The sequence below is a fragment of the Diaphorina citri genome, unplaced genomic scaffold (assembly GCF_000475195.1).
Source record: "Diaphorina citri unplaced genomic scaffold, Diaci psyllid genome assembly version 1.1 scaffold11, whole genome shotgun sequence".
Taxonomy (NCBI): domain Eukaryota; kingdom Metazoa; phylum Arthropoda; class Insecta; order Hemiptera; family Psyllidae; genus Diaphorina; species Diaphorina citri.
In genome coordinates, this window is record NW_007377450.1 from 1 (window position 1) to 21643 (window position 21643).

General features: G+C 38.2%; 2 protein-coding genes across 2 annotated transcripts in view; both read right to left on the reverse strand.

Annotated features, from left to right (window-relative positions):
* Positions 1-2418: 2418 nt before the first annotated feature.
* On the reverse strand, positions 2419-5814 carry LOC113466104 (high-affinity choline transporter 1-like). The gene is made up of 3 exons (XM_026821222.1): positions 5750-5814; positions 4538-4882; positions 2419-2591 (listed from the first exon to the last, which is right to left on the reverse strand). The coding sequence occupies exons 1-2, from the start codon at positions 5812-5814 to the stop codon at positions 4540-4542; spliced, it is 408 nt and encodes a 135-aa protein (XP_026677023.1). The 3' UTR covers positions 2419-2591; positions 4538-4539.
* A 776-nt stretch (positions 5815-6590) lies between these two features.
* Positions 6591-21643, reverse strand: part of LOC103506241 (high affinity choline transporter 1) — a 45694-nt gene continuing 30641 nt past the window's right edge. The window contains exons 13-14 of the mRNA XM_026821228.1: positions 8886-9262; positions 6591-7125 (exon numbers count right to left, since the gene is read on the reverse strand). Of these exons, the coding sequence (XP_026677029.1) occupies positions 6783-7125; positions 8886-9262 (720 nt within the window). The 3' untranslated portion in view covers positions 6591-6782. The remainder of the gene's footprint in view (positions 7126-8885; positions 9263-21643) is intronic.

A 21643-nucleotide genomic window follows, 5' to 3' on the forward strand; every position in this document is an offset into this window, starting at 1 on the left:
GATGGGGACCTACATACGCCTGATGGCCTAAGCAGAAGCAGATACCAAAGAGGCTCCAAACACCTTGGCCATGTTAGGGGAACAATAGAGTGGCATATTTCATCACTTTCACTCTCATCTCTTCAGATGTGAGGATTGCCATTCTCACGACTATAACAAAGAAAACTCAGACGTGTGGGGTAACTGACTACCTATAACTATTCCGACCAAGTCTCATAGCTGCAAACATAAGGAAGAAATACCGAAAAGATCGGATTGGTACCAACCTACCAACTACTAAACATACCTACTCACCTCACACCACTCTAAAAATTATCCAAGTTATTCCAGCTAATCAAGGGTTGCGCAAAGAGAGAGAGAGAGCAGCACAATGATAAGGCGCATAATATTCTAATTGTCAACAAGAAGCACTAGAATTTAATAGATCTAATAGGAGAAGAAGACTCTGAGTCAGCCCCTAAAACACCCCTATCATCCAGAGAATATCAATTCTTCAGTTCATCTCTTTAAAGTCGCTAACAAAAGACAAAGCTGGCTGGACTACCGGACACGGGGACACCGAAAAAATAACAATATTGAAAATGTAATCAACCAAAAACAAAAGAAAATGAGCAATATTAAAAATCTAATTAGCCAAAAACGAAAGATAAAGCTTTAGAAAAACTATTCTATAACTAGATTATGATATCCATTGTCGTTCGTCGACACTAGTTTGAATCTTGATCGTGTTATTAACAGTATAATATATCACCACAAGCACAATGACAAATCTGATGAAGATATGTTTGTTATTAGGAGGAGGAGGAAGAGGAGAAAAGAAAAAAGAGTAAAGAATTAGAAGAGTAAGAATTTGTAGCAACATAAAAAGAAAACCCCCATAAAAAAGTATGTCAGGCGCACTTACTTGGACAGCCAGGACACAGAGGCCAGCGTGCTCAGCGACATCAACATGGCCATGGTCCGGAACGGAAACATTTGACGCGAGTTCTCGTAATCATAGTCCGGATAGTAGATGAAGGGTGAGAGGCCCAACTGTGGCTCCCCACCCGACACTCGTACCAGGAACGCCATAATGTAGGCCGCTAGCGAGCCGTACGTGTTGCAGTGGTGTTTGAAGTGAACCACCATGAGAAGCTGAGGGAAGAGAATGCAGTAGACCAGGTCGGAGCACATGGACCAGAGGCCGTAGATGGAAGGAATGGTGAGCGCCATGACCGTGGACAGAATGCCGGTGACGAAAATGGCGGCGCGCATCACCCAAATGATTTCCATTTCGGACGCCTGCGCCAGAAGAAACAATGGAAGAAAATAGGTATAAGTACAAATACCTAATATAATATGTGTGAATAAGTAGGTATGTATAGTGCAAACAGAGAAGAGACAATGGAATCGAATAAGAGACAAGTAAAACCATAAGTATGGTAAATTTTTATCAAGTTTGCCGTTGAAGATCAATGTTGATCCAAGTTAGAAGATAAGTTTGCAGACAAATTGTAGCGTATGTCTGTCAGACCGTCTTTCTCCGCCACACACGTTAAGACATTATTACAGATCTAGGTCTGTCAGAAGGTCTGAGGGTGTAAGGGTGTAAGGCGGGCATTATACAAATAATCCGACACGTAGGGTAAGTGTACCATTTATTCGCCCACCTAAAAAATGTACCATTTATTGGCCCACCTGCCCACATTTATTTTTCTAATTTTTGTTTTTATGACTACAATTTTTGAATAGCACTGGTTTGATAGCAGTCTTTAAGCCCTTTCTTTTGATGAAATTGGATCTTGAAAAAGTTCGTCCAGTTCAGACTTATGTGGCGTATGGTACAGGTGGGCCAATAAATGGTACGTTTTTTAGGTGGGCGAATAAATGGTACACTTACCCTATATCATTAGGTATATTCCATAGTTTTTGCTGTTTTCCACATCCTTGTTTAGACTGCTGGGGTAAAGGGACTTTTTAGTCTCATTCGAGCAGGATAAACAAGGTATATTCTATTCTATTCTATTCTACATTTTACCTACTTTTATTGCACCGTTGTCCAGTCCACACCTACCTTTTACAATCCAAACTACAACGTACAACCACTCTACGTAGGTAATGTTTACTTTGTCAATATTGGTGTTGCTATAATTTTCAGTCATTCTGACATCTCCACTATCATTAGTAGTGGATATGACATTTTCACTTCTCTATCTATCATATCTTCTATCTGAGTATAGAAAAGGTGGGGATAGACAGATGTCCACAGTCACAGCTATGGGTACCCTTTTAACCCCATTTGTTCCAAAAATTTGGCATTTGCAAATTGCAATGCCGGAAAAGGGAGAAAAATCACCCAACGGGTGGGTGGTCCAAAACGTAAGATATAAAAGGGTTAAAAGTTAAAATATACTCAACCCCTTAGGGCAGGGAATTTTACTGGTAAGAATAGGTTTTTCTATGAGAAGCTGGAATTTGTCCTAGAAAATATTTTGTTAGGACTCTACTTACTCTAAGGTAAGAGCTGCCTGGAGTTGGTCGCTAGCTGTCTAGTATTGGGAGTGGTTCACTGAATGTTTCCTAGGACTGGGGGTTGTTTGGTGAACGAACGCCTCTAGAACTGAGAGTTGCTGTTCACCTTCTGAATGATGTGCGGGTTTTTGAACGGATTGCTTATCTCGGATTTGTTCTGCGCCTTGATCCGTTCCAAATCTTGCATATCCAGCTCCTCGTCCGTTTCCAAGGCCGGGTTGATACGGCCGTTCATTTCATCCTTACCCACCAGCCCTGCGGCCCCGTACAATGGGATGTGGCCGGCCGTTAGCACGGACATTTGTTCACCCGGGCCTTCGCTTGGCGTGCCGAGGTCGTGCACTTTGCGGATGTCTTCGGGGATGTTGACGACACAGTTGAAGTAGTCCCATTCCGGAGCTAGACGGCCGGTTCTGAATAGCCACCTGAAACAGAAGTGTGTGGGGGTTTAAGTTTTACCGACGACGCAATGTGATGGGACGAATTGAATGGAGTTACATCAGATAAATTGGACATTTCCAAAGAACTTTAGCGTGTTCTACGTTCTACAGAGCTTTCGGATGATTTTACTGAATATTTTCTAATAAATTCGATGATTTACATATTTTATAATTTATGGAGGACCCAAGGTCTACCTAGTACGAATATTGAACACAGATCACTGCCAGCTTTCCAGTGATATTTCGCCAAACCCACTATTTTGCCTTAATAACTCAGATTAGTTCAGGACGATCCAATTAAACATGGCTAGAGACCATCGCACCGGTGTATGGCAGATACAAAAATATGTCTTTTCTTTATCCTGCCATCATCATTCGACCTCCAGTGATATTTCGCCAAACCCACTATTTTGCCTTAATAACTCAGATTAGTTCAGGACGATCCAATTAAACATGGCTAGAGACCATCACACCGGTGTATGGCAGATACAAAAATATGTCTTTTCTTTATTCTGCCATCATCATTCGACTAATGCTAAAGTTGCTACAAAACAAAAACAACAACAAATAACTCTTTTTTCCAAATATGGACTTAGGTTCTTCTTGAATTGACTCCTCTGTATGTAAGATACTTAATATTATTTAAAATCACGTTGTTCATAGTATCACCTATTTTTTTACTAGAAAACGGCATCAAAGGCTCGGTTCACATGAAATCGAATGATTTGGAAAGATATCGGTACAGATAAATGGCAACGTCCTAGAAGAATTATTACGGTTTGTAAGGGCGTTGAACAAACGGTAAGTCCAGAAAGATAGAATACTTCTTGAATTCAAGAGTGAGCAATTACCAGTAGGTATGCCTATGTCTACAGTACCGATACTGAATACTGAATGCTCCTCATGTGAACCGAGCTTTCAGCAAATTGGGAATTCGAGGGTCTTAGAGTTCTTTGAAGACAAAACTGTTTATATGGGAGTTTTTTACCTTTTTATTACCGCTGAACAAAGTAAACTACATTTTCTGCCAAACCTTTTATAGGTAATTCAATTTAACAATGCACTCTCAGAAAAGAAGACATGCTGATGATTATGTTTGTAGTTTGTAGCCATGTTGCCATCTAAAATGCGGCTTTCGTTTCGTCTTAAAACTTTCAAATTTACACCCTTTCGCGTAGCGAGGAAACTCAGCCGAAGCCCTCGCTACAAACCTTCACTGCCAAACCCTTTATAGGTAATTCAATTTAACAATGCACTCTCAGAAAAGAAGACATGCTGATGATTATGTTTGTAGCCATGTTGCCATCTAAAACATGAAAATTCCCAAAATTTCTCGCCTCTTGTAACACACATACTTATAACCAATAACGTAATCGCCTCTTGTAAGACATCCTGGTAACTCTTAGAAATAATTTTACTGGTAAGAATAGGTTTTTCTATGAGAAGCTGGAATTTGTCCTAGAAAATATTTTGTTAGGACTCTACTTACTCTAAGGTAGGAGCTGCCTGGAGTTGGTCGCTAGCTGTCTAGTATTGGGAGTGGTTCACTGAATGTTTCCTAGGACTGGGGATTGTTTGGTGAACGCCTCTAGAACTGAGAGTTGCTGTTCACCTTCTGAATGATGTGCGGGTTTTTGAACGGATTGCTTATCTCGGATTTGTTCTGCGCCTTGATCCGTTCCAAATCTTGCATATCCAGCTCCTCGTCCGTTTCCAAGGCCGGGTTGATACGGCCGTTCATTTCATCCTTACCCACCAGTCCTGCTGCCCCGTACAATGGGATGTGGCCGGCCGTTAGCACGGACATTTGTTCACCCGGGCCTTCGCTTGGCGTGCCGAGGTCGTGCACTTTGCGGATGTCTTCGGGGATGTTGACGACACAGTGGAAGTAGTCCCACTCCGGAGCTAGACGGCCGGTTCTGAATAACCACCTGAAACAGAAGTGTGTGGGGGTTTGTTTTACCGACGACGCGTATCTAGGTAAATTTCCTCATATCAGAACGCGTATATAGGGAAATTTGGTTAGGGTCTACATGTGATGGGACGAATTGAATGGAGTTACATCAGATAAATTGGAAATTTCCAAAGAACTTTAGCGTGTTCTACAGAGCTTTCGGATGATTTTACTGAATATTTTCTAATAAATTCAATGATTTACATACTTTATTGGATGTTTTTAATGGAAATATTCGATGCTTCACCCCGTTCATAGAAACATCAAACATTTTGCTATCGAAACATGATTGGGGCTAATGACTTGCATAGATACCTACCTACAAGCTACCATAGTCCCTAACCTCTTGAATGTATTGTGATGTGCTAAAATATGCATGAAGCAGATTGACTGACAGGCTGAAAACATTCGCTGAATCGATACTTCCCCAACTTATTGCGTTTTAAAGGAACAAAGGCATGGAAGAAAATGGCGTAGCCTAGATTGTACAATGGAAACTACGATAGATAGATGGATGGATAGATAGATACGTTAGATAGATAGGTATATGGAAAGTTTCCATTGTAATATTGAATATCGTGTGTTTATCGACTGTCAAAATGCTGTTCATCGGCGAGAACGACATTCATAATTTCATAAAATATAGTCAAAGCTCCTAAATGAAAAATAATAATATTAAATGTTTTGGTGAAAGGCTAAAATGGATGACAGTATATTCAAAAGTGGATAGATAGTATGGATACCTATACCTATAACAGACTGCAGACTGTAAGGCTGTCTATTATAATAATGGTATTGTAATATTGTAGGTACATAACATATTGATGTCAGGAAAGCATTTTACCAGAACTTTAACACTTTGAGTGCACCGTAATTCATATAGGGGTCTATGACTGGCAATAGTCTCATAATTTGGTTCTAATAGGTATTTCTATCAAATTGGTTCTAATAGGTATTTCTAATAGCGTCTTCTACAAAAAATGGGTTTAGGTAGGAAAGTATAGAGGAAGTGGTGGTATTATGGAACATGCTGGTAATGTGGAACACCACAATATCTCGCTTCAGCTTTCCATACCAAACAAGTTGGTAGTTATAGCCAAAAAACAAAAGGGGGTTCCATATTACCCACACTTCCTATACGAGTATATTAGGTAGGTTGGTACTTACCTTAATTATGTTTAGGTTTGCGTTTGAGAGAGCTTGAAATGCTTTTGACACCTAGGACCTTTTACCTTCTACTAAATTATTAAAAGGATCAATACTGAACCTTTTCAATTTCAATTTGATGTGTCTAGGTAGCTGTCTAATCGCTAGTGGACGTACCTACTTAATTGAATGATGACAAGAATTTGTTTATTCCAAGGCTCAATGAATTGGATTTTCACAATGCAGTTTGTGCCGCATTGAGCCCCACACTTTACGAGCCTTTGTAGCCATAAAGTGTTCTAGAGAGCAATTGTTTCTAATTTTACACCTTGCACTTCTTATTTCGGAATATTTTGACATTAGAAAAAAAAACCGTAACGTTGCATATTTCTTCAAAAGAAGTCTATAGGAGACTGTTCCATAAGGGAACTTTGCAACTGATGACATTTCGAAAATAGTCTGACGTCACAAAGACGTAATTTTTCAAGTTAAGTTAGACTAATTGCCCTAATTATGCGATGTTTTCCCAGCCATCCTGGTAACTCTTAGAAATAATTTTACTGGTAAGAATAGGTTTTTCTATGAGAAGCTGGAATTTGTCCTAGAAAATATTTTGTTAGGACTCTACTTACTCTAAGGTGGGAGCTGCCTGGAGTTGGTCGCTAGCTGTCTAGTATTGGGAGTGGTTCACTGAATGTTTCCTAGGACTGGGGATTGTTTGGTGAACGCCTCTAGAACTGAGAGTTGCTGTTCACCTTCTGAATGATGTGCGGGTTTTTGAACGGATTGCTTATCTCAGATTTGTTCTGCGCCTTGATCCGTTCCAAATCTTGCATATCCAGCTCCTCGTCCGTTTCCAAGGCCGGGTTGATTCGGCCGTTCATTTCATCCTTACCCACCAGTCCTGCTGCCCCGTACAATGGGATGTGGCCGGCCGTTAGCACGGACATTTGTTCACCCGGGCCTTCGCTTGGCGTGCCGAGGTCGTGCACTTTGCGGATGTCTTCGGGGATGTTGACGACACAGTTGAAGTAGTCCCACTCCGGAGCTAGACGGCCGGTTCTGAATAACCACCTGAAACAGAAGTGTGTGGGGGTTTGTTTTACCGACGACGCGTATCTAGGTAAATTTCCTCATATCAGAACGCGTATATAGGGAAATTTGGTTAGGGTCTACATGTGATGGGACGAATTGAATGGAGTTACATCAGATAAATTGGAAATTTCCAAAGAACTTTAGCGTGTTCTACAGAGCTTTCGGATGATTTTACTGAATATTTTCTAATAAATTCAATGATTTACATACTTTATTGGATGTTTTTAATGGAAATATTCGATGCTTCACCCCGTTCATAGAAACATCAAACATTTTGCTATCGAAACATGATTGGGGCTAATGACTTGCATAGATACCTACCTACAAGCTACCATAGTCCCTAACCTCTTGAATGTATTGTGATGTGCTAAAATATGCATGAAGCAGATTGAGTGACAGGCTGAAAACATTCGCTGAATCGATACTTCCCCAACTTATTACGTTTTAAGGGAACAAAGGCATGGAAGAAAATGGCGTAGCCTAGATTGTACAATGGAAACTACGATAGATAGATGGATGGATGGATAGATAGATACGTTAGATAGATAGGTATATGGAAAGTTTCCATTGTAATATTGAATATCGTGTGTTTATCGACTGTCAAAATGCTGTTCATCGGCGAGAACGACATTCATATTATAAAATATAGTCAAAGCTCCTAAATGAAAAATAATAACCAAAACATTTAATAAAATGTTTTGGTGAAAGGCTAAAATGGATGACAGTATATTCAAAAGTGGATAGATAGTATGGATACCTATACCTATAACAGACTGCAGACTGTAAGGCTGTCTATTATAATAATGGTATTGTAATATTGTAGGTACATAACATATTGATGTCAGGAAAGCATTTTACCAGAACTTTAACACTTTGAGTGCACCGTAATTCATATAGGGGTCTATGACTGGCAATAGTCTCATAATTTGGTTCTAATAGGTATTTCTATCAAATTGGTTCTAATAGGTATTTCTAATAGCGTCTTCTACAAAAAATGGGTTTAGGTAGGAAAGTATAGAGGAAGTGGTGGTATTATGGAACATGCTGGTAATGTGGAACACCACAATATCTCGCTTAATAGGTGGTGCACTCTGACGGAAACTAATTTAAATTATTCCTCTTTCAAAATAAATCAGTCTTGTAAACAAAAACTAAATCAGATGTTTTTATTTTTACTCTCTCTCTCTCTCTCTCTCTCTCTCTCTCTCTCTCTCTCTCTCTCTCTCTCTCTCTCTCTCTCTCTCTCTCCTCTTACTTCTTATTCAGGAATGAAAAATCTGCTGCTTTTGGCACAATCACGAATACTTTTAACGAAATAAGGGTTAGTGATAGGTACTATTGAGAAAGAAGGTTGCCCCCTTCAGGATAATGTGAAGAATAATAAGTTTATTCTTTCTTTACAATATTCTTAACATAACAGAAGTACTTACAGGGATGATGGAGAATAACATCATCCCTGTAAGTACTTCTGTACTTTTAGGGACCATAACTTCTTCTTATTATGTAAGAATAAGAAGAAGACTAAAAGAAGGAGAAGAAGAAGGAGGAGGTTTTAGGGACCATAACTTCTTCTTATTATGTAAGAATAAGAAGAAGACTAAAAGAAGGAGAAGAAGAAGGAGGAGGGGAGGAGGAGGAGGAAGAGGAGAAAAGAAAAAAGAGTAAAGAATTAGAAGAGTAAGAATTTGTAGCAACATAAAAAGAAAACCCCCATAAAAAAGTATGTCAGGCGCACTTACTTGGACAGCCAGGACACAGAGGCCAGCGTGCTCAGCGACATCAACATGGCCATGGTCCGGAACGGAAACATTTGACGCGAGTTCTCATAGTCATAGTCCGGATAGTAGATGAAGGGTGACAGGCCCAACTGTGGCTCCCCACCAGACACTCGGACCAGGAACGCCATAATGTAGGCCGCTAGCGAGCCGTACGTGTTGCAGTGGTGTTTGAAGTGAACCACCATGAGAAGCTGAGGGAAGAGAATGCAGTAGACCAGGTCGGAGCACATGGACCAGAGGCCGTATATGGAAGGAATGGTGAGCGCCATAACGGTGGACAGAATGCCGGTGACGAAAATGGCGGCGCGCATCACCCAAATGATTTCCATTTCGGACGCCTGCGCCAGAAGAAACAATGGAAGAACAGTACTGGGCTTAAAGGGCGAGTATAAGGAATAACGACATACATAAGATGAAGTAGAACATGAGAAATGACCAATATTCCGAAGAACCTGAAGATAAAATACAATCTCACGAAATTTTCAAAAATTGCAAAAATTTGGAAAATAAAGACAGATTTTCTCAGAATTCTGGGCAACTGACAATGTCCTAATTGAGTAACAAACTAACAAATTAACAATCAAGTTTGTCAACAGTCATAATTAGAATCATGTACACAACTGATGCACTCAAGGAATATGTTTGGGGAGATGGGGACCTACATACGCCTGATGGCCTAAGCAGAAGCAGATACCAAAGAGGCTCCAAACACCTTGGCCATGTTAGGATAACAATAGAGTGGCATATTTCATCACTTTCACTCTCATCTCTTCAGATGTGAGGATTGCCATTCTCACGACTAACAAAACTCAGACGTGTGGGGTATCTGAAACATTTAATAAAATGTTTTGGTGAAAGGCTAAAATGGATGACAGTATATTCAAAAGTGGATAGATAGTATGGATACCTATACCTATAACAGACTGCAGACTGTAAGGCTGTCTATTATAATAATGGTATTGTAATATTGTAGGTACATAACATATTGACTATTCCGACCAAGTCTCATAGCTGCAAACATAAGGAAGAAATACCGAAAAGATCGGATTGGTACCAACCTACCAACTACTAAACATAACCTACTCATCTCACACTACTCTAAAAATTATCCAAGTCATTCCAGCTAATCAAGGGTTGCGCAAAGAGAGAGAGAGAGAGCAGCACAATGATAAGGCGCATAATAGGTATTCTAGTTGTCAACAAGAAGCACTAGAATTTAATAGATCTAATAGGAGAAGAAGACACTGAGTCAGCCCCTAAAACACCACTATCATCCAGAGAATATCAATTCTTCAGTTCATCTCTTTAGAGTCGCTAACAAAAGACAAAGCTGGCTGGACTACCGGACACGGGGACACCGAAAAAAGAACAATATTGAAAATGAAATCAACCACTAATAGGTATTCTAGTTGTCAACAAGAAGCACTAGAATTTAATAGATCTAATAGGAGAAGAAGACACTGAGTCAGCCCCTAAAACACCCCTATCATCCAGAGAATATCAATTCTTCAGTTCATCTCTTTAGAGTCGCTAACAAAAGACAAAGCTGACTGGACTACTGGACACGGGGACACCGAAAATAGAACAATATTGAAAATGTAATCAACCAAAAACAAAAGAAAATGAGCAATATTAAAAATCTAATCAGCCAAAAACAAAAGGATTAGCCAAAAACGAAAGATAAAGCTTTAGAAAAACTATTCTATAACTAGATTATGATATCCATTGTCGTTCGTCGACACTAGTTTGAATCTTGATCGTGTTATTAACAGTATAATATATCACCACAAGCACAATGACAAATCTGATGAAGATATGTTTGTTATTACACTGAATGAAAATAATGAATGAGATAACAAAGTTACACTACACACCGTAACCCTGTTAGATAATAGTAAAGAGATCCATGAATGAAGTTGAAAGATCTGCGAAGATTGGATCTTTAATGGGAGTCCCATTAGAGTGACCAGTGACATCATTTGTGATAAGAGCTGTTAGATAATAGTAAAGAGATCCATGAATGAAGTTGAAAGATCTGCGAAGATTGGATCTTTAATGGGAGTCCCATTAGAGTGATCATTGACATTATTTGTGATAAGATCGCAGAAATGGGTTCGCCTTTTGTTCCATGACTTCATGTTTGTGTTTAGCAGCAGGATTTTTGCAGTTATTAGCGACAATGGTAATTTTGAAGGGAGAGTTCAAATTAAATGGTCTCCACAACCATGAATCGATGATAACATTTGAGACAATAAATTCAAAGAGGAGAATTTTCCTTTGGATCAATCTCATGTTTGCGATGAGCAGAATTATTTTGGACTTTTGTTCCATGACTTCATGTTTGTGTTTAGCAGCAGGATTTTTGCAGTTATTAGCGACAATGGTAATTTTGAAGGGAGAGTTCAAAGAGGAGAATTTTCCTTTGGATCAATCTCATGTTTGCGATGAACAGAATTTTGGCGGAGTCATTAGTGAGAACGGTAATTTTGAAGGTAAGATTTAAATTGTCGGTATAACCTGCACCAATGAACCGATGAATTCATTTGAGATAGTAAAGAGATGGATCATGTTTATGTTCCGAAGAATTTTGCAGTCATTAGCGACAACGATCATTTGAGAAGATTTGAGATCCATGAACCTATGAACCTTATGGAGCAAGGTTCATCCACTGTTCGTCACAAAGCAAGGCTGATGGTAATCTTATCAATGACTAGGACAAAATAAATGAGCATTTGATCTAGTTGAGATTATAATAGCGCAGGGGAAGCGACTAATGATCAAAGACGCTACCATAATACCATTTCCTTGGGTTGTTGCCTGTTAATTGTTCAATTTTCTCGTCTTTGATCTACAATCCTAGGTAGAATCTAAGGAAAATTACTCGACATAAAAGACTCTGAAGCGGCAGTCAGTGACACCTGAATGCGGACAAAGGTATAACAACATGTCCTTCAAGAAATGAAAAGAAATTCAACTCTTCAGTAAGTGGAAGGTGTAGGTAATAAGGTAAAAGAGAATTTCCAACATATGTTGACAGGATAAACAAGGAGTATTGAATATCAAGATCAAGATCATTATATCAACATTATCAGCAAGAAGATACCACTATTATTAAGTATTTTATATTCAAGACCAAAAGAAGATACACAATACATGAAGAAGCAACTCTAGAAGTACCTACTTAAAAATAAAAATAATGTTAATAATGCGTTTTTAACTGTTTTATGCAAATTTCCAGGATAATACTTGGGTAGGTATCTATTTTTAAAGCATCTTTTAAATGTTTTTCTTTTTGTATTTTTAAATAAACTCAACTCTATGCTAACAAGTTTCTAAGATACGACTACTTGGTAGGTATCTATGATATGTATTTTTATCACACACAAATAATAGTAGATTATAATTATAACAGCTAAAGATAATTGTGATTTACCTAAGTTGATATGTTTAGTTTAAAGTAGGTTCAAGTACCTATTCCGAGTATTCCATCACAATATCTCTATTTCTAGCAATACCTAATTTATTTCAGATATTGAAAAGTATGTAGGTATCCTACATAAAATGCTTTTTCTTTTAGGTTGCCATCTTTTCTGCGAAATTTCTGCGAAATTTGATTTCACATTCCTCAACGGACGTTGGTACTTGTTCCCTACTTTCTTCGATATGTATAGTTTTCAGATTAGAGATCAATAATGTCTTAAATTTAACTAGATATAACCTATCATAAAATTTAAGTTCAATATAATTACCTATGGTATAAAATTGCTCTTATTGTACTGATAATTAGGTTGGGGGGAGTTGGTGTAACTATAGACATGGAGGGGTCAATTCAAGAAGACCCGAAGCCTTACTACTTTTCAGGAGAGCAAAAAATGACCTTCTTGCACCGAAGTAGTCTATCTGGAAATTCAATCTAATTTATGGAGGACCCAAGGTCTACCTAGTACGAATATTGAACACAGATCACTGCCAGCTTTCCAGTGATATTTCGCCAAACCCACTATTTTGCCTTAATAACTCAGATTAGTTCAGGACGATCCAATTAAACATGGCTAGAGACCATCGCACCGGTGTATGGCAGATACAAAAATATGTCTTTTCTTTATTCTGCCATCATCATTCGACTAATGCTAAAGTTGCTACAAAACAAAAACAACAACAAATAACTCTTTTTTCCAAATATGGACTTAGGTTCTTCTTGAATTGACTCCTCTGTATGTAAGATACTTAATATTATTTAAAATCACGTTGTGCGAAATCTAAGGTAGCACCAGTAAAATCCCAATCTATTCCTCGTCTAGAATTGTGCGCTGCACTTTTGTTAGCACAACTCGTGCAAACCGTCGTTGATAGTTATACATTGAGATTCTTCGACTAATAATGCTAAAGTTGCTACAAAACAAAAACAACAACAAATAACTCTTTTTTCCAAATATGGACTTAGGTTCTTCTTGAATTGACTCCTCTGTATGTAAGATACTTAATATTATTTAAAATCACGTTGTTCATAGTATCACCTATTTTTTTACTAGAAAACGGCATCAAAGGCTCGGTTCACATGAAATCGAATGATTTGGAAAGATATCGGTACAGGTAAATGGCAACGTCCTAGAAGAATTATTACGGTTTGTAAGGGCGTTCAACAAACGTTAAGTCCAGAAAGATAGAATACTTCTTGAATTCAAGAGTGAGCAATTAGCAGTTACAGAAATGGTTCAATTATGCCATGTTCACATGAAATCGAATGATTTGGAAAGATATCGGTACAGATAAATGGCAACGTCCTAGAAGAATTATTACGGTTTGTAAGGGCGTTGAACAAACGGTAAGTCCAGAAAGATAGAATACTTCTTGAATTCAAGAGTGAGCAATTAGCAGTTACAGAAATGGTTCAATTATGCCAGGTTCACATGAAATCGAATGATTTGGAAAGATATCGGTACAGATAAATGGCAACGTCCTAGAAGAATTATTACGGTTTGTAAGGGCGTTCAACAAACGTAAGTCCAGAAAGATAGAATACTTCTTGAATTCAAGAGTGAGCAATTACCAGTAGGTATGCCTATGTCTACAGTACCGATACTGAATGCTCCTCATGTGAACCGAGCTTTCAGCAAATTGGGAATTCGAGGGTCTATTATGCCATTAGGTATGCCTATGTCTACAGTACCGATACTGAATACTGAATGCTCCTCATGTGAACCGAGCTTTCAGCAAATTGGGAATTCGAGGGTCTTAGAGTTCTTTGAAGACAAAACTGTTTATATGGGAGTTTTTTACCTTTTTATTACCACTGAACAAAGTAAACTACATTTTCTGCGAGCTTTCAGCAAATTGGGAATTCGAGGGTCTTAGAGTTCTTTGAAGACAAAACTGTTTATATGGGAGTTTTTTACCTTTTTATTACCGCTGAACAAAGTAAACTACATTTTCTGCCAAACCTTTTATAGGTAATTCAATTTAACAATGCACTCTCAGAAAAGAAGACATGCTGATGATTATGTTTGTAGTTTGTAGCCATGTTGCCATCTAAAACATGAAAATTCCCAAATTTTCTCGCCTCTTGTAGCACACATACTTATAACCAATAACGTAATCGCCTCTTATAAGACATCCTGGTAACTCTTAGAAATAATTTTACTGGTAAGAATAGGTTTTTCTATGAGAAGCTGGAATTTGTCCTAGAAAATATTTTGTTAGGACTCTACTTACTCTAAGGTAGGAGCTGCCTGGAGTTGGTCGCTAGCTGTCTAGTATTGGGAGTGGTTCACCGAATGTTTCCTAGGACTGGGGGTTTTTGGTGAACGCCTCTAGAACTGAGAGTTGCTAACCCCAATTGTTCCAAAAATTTGGCATTTGCAAATTGCAATGCCGGAAAAGGGAGAAAAATCACCCAACGGGTGGGTGGTCCAAAACGCACAATATAAAAGGGTTAAAACATACTCAACCCCTTAGGGCAGGGGTGGTAAAGAATAACGAAAGACAATGATAAGCCCTGTAAAACATTTACACAAGTTGAGAGGAAAACTCCAATATAGCCAGGAAGGGAGAAAGTTTTGAAGACAAGAACTCTCGGTCCAATATGTGATGCACTAAGCTTTCTCGCCAGCCTAGTTAGCTTGCCCGCTTGGCTTGGCAGCTCTATAGCTTGCGGGTTCGATTCCTGCCTGAGCCGAACTGTATCCTAAACAAATAATCGTTTGCCAGCCTAATTAGCAGGGAGAGTAGGGCACCTGCCTTGGAGGCGCTAGATCGAGGGTTTAATTCCTGCCTGGAGCGAACTTTATCCTAAATAGATAAGGTTCGTTCTCGGAACGGCTGACCGGCTGGCTTTCTTCTATCCTGTATTCCTTATCCTTTCGATTTTGGGACGATTAGGACTTTCATTGTTACAGTTCCCTCTATCAAAACTCTTGAGGAGGAAAAACTCTGACTTTAGAATGAAGATTCCGATTTCAAAATGAAAATTCCGATTTTGGAGACCGAAATTTTCTCCCGAAAATTCTCCCAAAACTAACCTCAAAGGGCACAATGCTTCAACATATTGATGTCAGGAAAGCATTTTACCAGAACTTTAACACTTTGAGTGCACCGTAATTCATATAGGGGTCTATGACTGGCAATAGATTGGCAGACACTAAGGTGTTAAGTGGTGCGATAGTCTCATAATATGTTTTAACTATCAAATTGGTTCTAATAGGTATTTCTAATAGCGTCTTCTACAAAAAAATTGGTTTAGGTAGGAAAGTATACGAGTATATTAGGTAGGTTGGTACTTACCTTAATTATGTTTAGGTTTAACTGTTAGATAATAGTAAAGAGATCCATGAATGAAGTTGAAAGATCTGCGAAGATTGGATCTTTAATGGGAGTCCCATTAGAGTGATCAGTGACATCATTTGTGATAAGATCGCAGAAATGGGTTCGCCTTTTGTTCCATCACCTGATGTTTGTGTTTAGCAGCAGAATTTTTGCAGTCATTAGCGACAATGGTAATTTTGAAGGGAGGGTTTAAATTAAATGGTCTCCACAACCATGAACCGATGGAAATGCTTTTGACACCTAGGACCTTTTACCTTCTACTAAATTATTAAAAGGATCGATACTGAACCTTTTCAATTTCAATTTGATGTGACTAGGTAGCTGTCTAATCGCTAGTGGACGTACCTACTTAATTGAATGATGACAAGAATTTGTTTATTCAAAGGCTGAATGAATTGGATTTTCACAATGTAGTTTATGCCGCATTGAGCCCCACACTTTACGAGCCTTTGTAGCCATAAAGTGTTCTAGAGAGCAATTGTTTCTAATTCTACACCTTGCACTTCTTATTTCGGAATATTTTGACATTAGAAAGAAAAACCGTAACGTTGCATATTTCTTCAAAAGTCTTAGGAGACTGTTCCATAAGGGGACTTTGCAACTGATGACATTTTGAAAATAGTCTGACGTCACAATGACGTAATTTTTCAAGTTAAGTTAGACTAATTGCCCCAATTATGCGATGTTTTCCCAGCCCTATTAATACAATGTAGGTGTATAAGTTATACAATAGGTAATATAAGTAATAGCCCCATGTATGCAATGTTTTCTTAGCCTCATTTAATTTACTTAGCCCCCAGGAAAACATTCTCGCATTCTGATTGGTTCTTTCATTTTGGGTCGATGACTCCTTGCTGCCATATTCATCTGGATGAATCATAATACAATGTAGGTGTATAAGTTATAAGTAATAGCCCCATGTATGCAATGTTTTCTTAGCCCCATATAATCTACTTAGCCCCTAGGAAAACATGGCATGATTTTGCATTCTAGGCCCATATTATGCCATCCTTGTCTTATATGCATAATGTATTGTAGGTACTTGACTGTTAGGAAAACATCGAATAAATAGGAAAACATTTCATAAATGGGCTTTGTAGGTCCATTTATTTATACCACGTTTTCCTTACTCCTTATAATGTACTTAGCTCTAGTCACCCATCTACATACAGGTATGTAATGTTTTCTTTTGTAATTACATATACTCGTATTACGTAGAGAACTCTTGCTAATTCCTGCCTGAGCCGAACTGTATCCTAAACAAATAATCGTTTGCCAGCCTAATTAGCTGGGAGAGTAGGGCGCCTGCCTTGGAGGTGCCAGATCGAGGGTTTAATTCCTGCCTGAGCCGAACTTTATCCTAACTAGATGAGGTTCGTTCTCGGAACGGCTGACCGGCTGGCTTTCTTCTATCCTGTATTCCTTATCCTTTCGATTTTGGGACGATTAGGACCCTCGTTGTTGCACTTCCCTCTATCAAAACTCTTGAGGAGGAAAAAATCTGACTTTAGAATGAAGATTCCGAATTTAGAATGAAAATTCTGATTTTGGAGACCAAAATTTTCTCCCAAAACTAACCTCAAGGGGCACAATGCTTCCGCCCCACCGAGATGCAATTGGAAGCAATAAAAAAGAGGCAAAAACACAATTTATGGAGGACCCAAGGTCTACCTAGTACGAATATTGAACACAGATCACTGCCAGCTTTCCAGTGATATTTCGCCAAACCCACTAGGTATTTTGCCTTAACTCAACTTAGTTCAGGGCGATCCAATTAAACACGGCTAGAGACTTTGTCGATCACAATACTTTCCTCGTCATTTTATAAAATAAGGAAAGTAATAGGCACATCTCAGCAGCGTTTTGTATTTTTCACATTTTTATTCTCCTTGCTTCTACTTTGCTTCTTCATTTTCTTTAACTTTTGGCTCGATATATTCTTACTCCATTCCGTTATAACTTTCCTTTTTCTTTTATTTTTCTCTTTTCTTCTTTTTCTTCTTCTTCTTTAGCAAAGATTGTGAATATTTCTCACAAGGTTACTGCTTGGTTATTATGGGTAAGAGGATGGGAAAAAGTTTTTGGCATCATCTTTTTTATTGCCAGGTTGGCTTTATTTTTGTTTAAAACCATCATGCATTTGTTTAAAACGTTGTAGCAAACATTTTATTCCTCAGAGGCTAATCCGAGATATAATTATAACAGCTAAAGATAATTGTGATTTACCTAAGTTGATATGTTTAGTTCACAGTAGGTTCAAGTACGTATTCCGTCACAATATCTCTATTTCTAGCAATACCTAATCATTATTTCAGATATTGAAAAGTATGTAGGTACCCACATAGCTTTTTCTTTTAGGTTGCCATCTTTTCTGCTAAATTTCTGCGAAATTTGATTTCACATTCCTCAACGGACGTTAGTACTTGTTCCCTACTTTCTTCGATATGTATAGTTTTCAGATTAGAGATCAATAATGTCTTAAATTTAACTAGATATAACCTATCATAAAATTTAAGTTCAATATAATTAATTACCTATGGTATAAAATTGCTCTTATTGTACTGATAATTAGGTTGGGGGAGTTAATGTAACTATAGATATGGAGGGGTCAATTCAAGAAGACCCAAAGCCCTACTACTTTTCAGGAGAGCAAAAAATGACCTTCTTGCACCGAAGTAGTCTATCTGGAAATTCAATCTAATTTATGGATGCAGTGGTGTTTGAAGTGAACCACCATGAGAAGCTGAGGGAAGAGAATGCAGTAGACCAGGTCGGAGCACATGGACCAGAGGCCGTAGATGGAAGGAATGGTGAGCGCCATGACCGTGGACAGAATGCCGGTGACGAAAATGGCGGCGCGCATCACCCAGATGATCTCCATTTCGGACGCCTGCGCGAGAAGAAAGAATGGAAGAAAATAGGTATAAGTACAAATACCTAATATAATATGTGTGAATAAGTAGGTATGTATAGTGCAAACAGAGAAGAGACAATGGAATCGAATAAGAGACAAGTAAAACCATAAGTATGGTAAATTTTTATCAAGTTTGCCGTTGAAGAACAATGTTGATCCAAGTTAGAAGATAAGTTTGCAGACAAATTGTAGCGTATGTCTGTCAGACCGTCTTTCTCCGCCACACACGGAGGGAGGGGGAAAGAACAGTTGAGGGGAGGGAGAAAAAAGTAGGGGAAGATAAAGGAGAGGGGAGGGAAGAGCATGAAGGGGGGGGGAAGAGGGGGAGAACTTTTGATATTTGAATCCCCAGGAGCTTTTGCCGTGTGTATATTTTCTCCACTCTATGGAACAGAATACCGCGTGTTCCCCCATTATAACAACCTACCCTACCTCTCCCCAATAAAAACTACCCTATACCTTCCCAATACAACCTACCCTGTATACCTACCTCTCCAGTACAACGACCTAGCTATGCCTACCCTTATAATATAGGTTACATAGGTATGTATATACCTACCTACCTACACCGTCATGTACCTACCCCTACCCCTTAGTGTACTATTCTAAGGACATTTACATCTACCCCTAATATACCTACAACCTGCTCTAAGCCCATGTAAATACAGTACCTACTACTAAATCGAATAACATTTTTATTACCATCATACATAAATACTATTTATAATAATATATACACATATAACATACAGGTATTACTACTGTTAATAATCTGTCTCTGTTCTGCCTTGGGCATTTCTTCAACATTTTCAATTTTCGAATTTCAAATCAATTTATTTTCCGAGATTATTTCTCGAAACGAAGCAGAAGAAACGAAGGAAGGGAAGGAGAATAAGAAGGAGAAGGGGAGATGAAGAAGAAGGGAGATGTGGAAGAGAAGAAGAAGAAGAAGAAGAAGAAGAAGAAGAAGAAGAAGAAGGAAGCAGGAAAAGAAGAAGATGAAGGAGGAGCAGAACGACTAGAAATTAAGGACCAGTGAAGAACAATGTTGATCCAAGTTAGAAGATAAGTTTGCAGACAAATTGTAGCGTATGTCTGTCAGACCGTCTTTCTCCGCCACACACATTAAGACATTATTACAGATCTAAGGTCTGTCAGACAGTCTGAGGGTGTAAGGCGGGCATTATACAAATAATCCGACACGTATATCATTATATTCCATAGTTTTTGCTGTTTCCCACACAACAATACTTTTCTACATTCTACACACATTCAGCTCCAGCTTTTATTTTCACCTTCTCGTTTTCTTGTAGTTCCCCCCCCCTTTCTTCTTCTTCTTGTTTCTTTCTTTTCTTTTTTGTACTTTCTACTACATATTTCTTTTCTGTTTGAATTTTGAATACAATAAAGCGCGCTCTCCTTATACCCTAAACCCGCAATATTGAAATAAACATCCTCTTAATTTCATTTTATTTCATAGCAGGAAAAAGGAAAAACAAAGGGTGTTTTGCAGTGTAAAGGAAAGTCGTCTTGTCGTTTGGTGCTTTCTTGAAATTTTGAAAGAGGAAAAAATGTCAAGCATCCTCAAGAGTTCTTCAGGAAATTTCTACTTGTAGTCCCCCCTCCCCCCCTTTCTTCTTCTTTTTCTTTCTTTCTTTTCATTTTGGTACTTTCTACTACATATTTCTTTTCTGTTTGAATTTTGAATACAATAAAGCGCGCTCTCCTTATACCCTAAACCAGCAATATTGAAATAAACATCCTCTTAATTTCATTTTATTTCATAGCAGGAAAAAGGAAAAGCAAAGGGTGTTTTGCAGTGTAAAGGAAAGTCGTCTTGTCGTTTGGTGCTTTCTTGAAATTTTGAAAGAGGAAAAAATGTCAAGTTGTCAAAGGGTGTTTTGCAGTGAAAAGGAAAGTCGTCTTGTCGTTTGGTGCTTTCTTGAAATTTTGGAAGAGGAAAAAATGTCAAGCATCCTCAAGAGTTCTTCAGGAAATTTCTATAAGAGTTGTTTCTAAGAATAATACCTAGAAATTGTTTCAAATAAAAATTGAACAGTAAAAAAATGTCTCAACTCTAAAATGGTAACGGATGAAAATAGAGATGTATTCGTATTACTTGGAGCTTTTCTTAAAATCATTTACATTTAATTAAGCAAGGTCTATTGTAGGTAATAATTAATTGTTTCAAATAAAAATTGAACAGTAAAAAAATGTCTCAACTCTAAAATGGTAACGGATGAAAATAGAGATGTATTCGTATTACTTGGGGCTTTTCTTAAAACCATTTACATTTTACCTACTTTTATTGCACCGTTGTCCAGTCCACACCTACCTTTTACAATCTGAACTACAACGTACAACCACTCTAACGGATGAAAATAGAGATGTATTCGTATTACTTGGGGCTTTTCTTAAAACCATTTACATTTTACCTACTTTTATTGCACCGTTGTCCACTGTCCAGTCCACACCTACCTTTTACAATCTGAACTACAACGTACAACCACTCTACGTAATGTTTACTTTGTCAATATTGGTGTTGCTATAATTTTCAGTCATTCTGACATCTCCACTATCATTAGTAGTGGATATGACATTTTCACTTCTCTATCTATCTAGATATCTTCTATCTGAGTATAGAAAAGGTAGGAATAGACAGATGTCCACAGTCACAGCTATGGGTACCCTTTTAACCCCAATTGTTCCAAAATTTTGGGATTTGCAAATTGCAATGCCGGAAAAGGGAGAAAAAATCACCCAACGGGTGGGTGGTCCAAAATCCAAAACGCAAGATATAAAAGGGTTAAAAGTTAAAATAGGGTAAGTTGCCATACACATCTCAACTCACGTACATACATACCACTGCACATGCTCACCATCACCACACACACTATACCACCCCAAAACAACACCGCCACCACGTACACACATATCACAACACTAACACACACACACACACACACACCACATGCATAGGGCT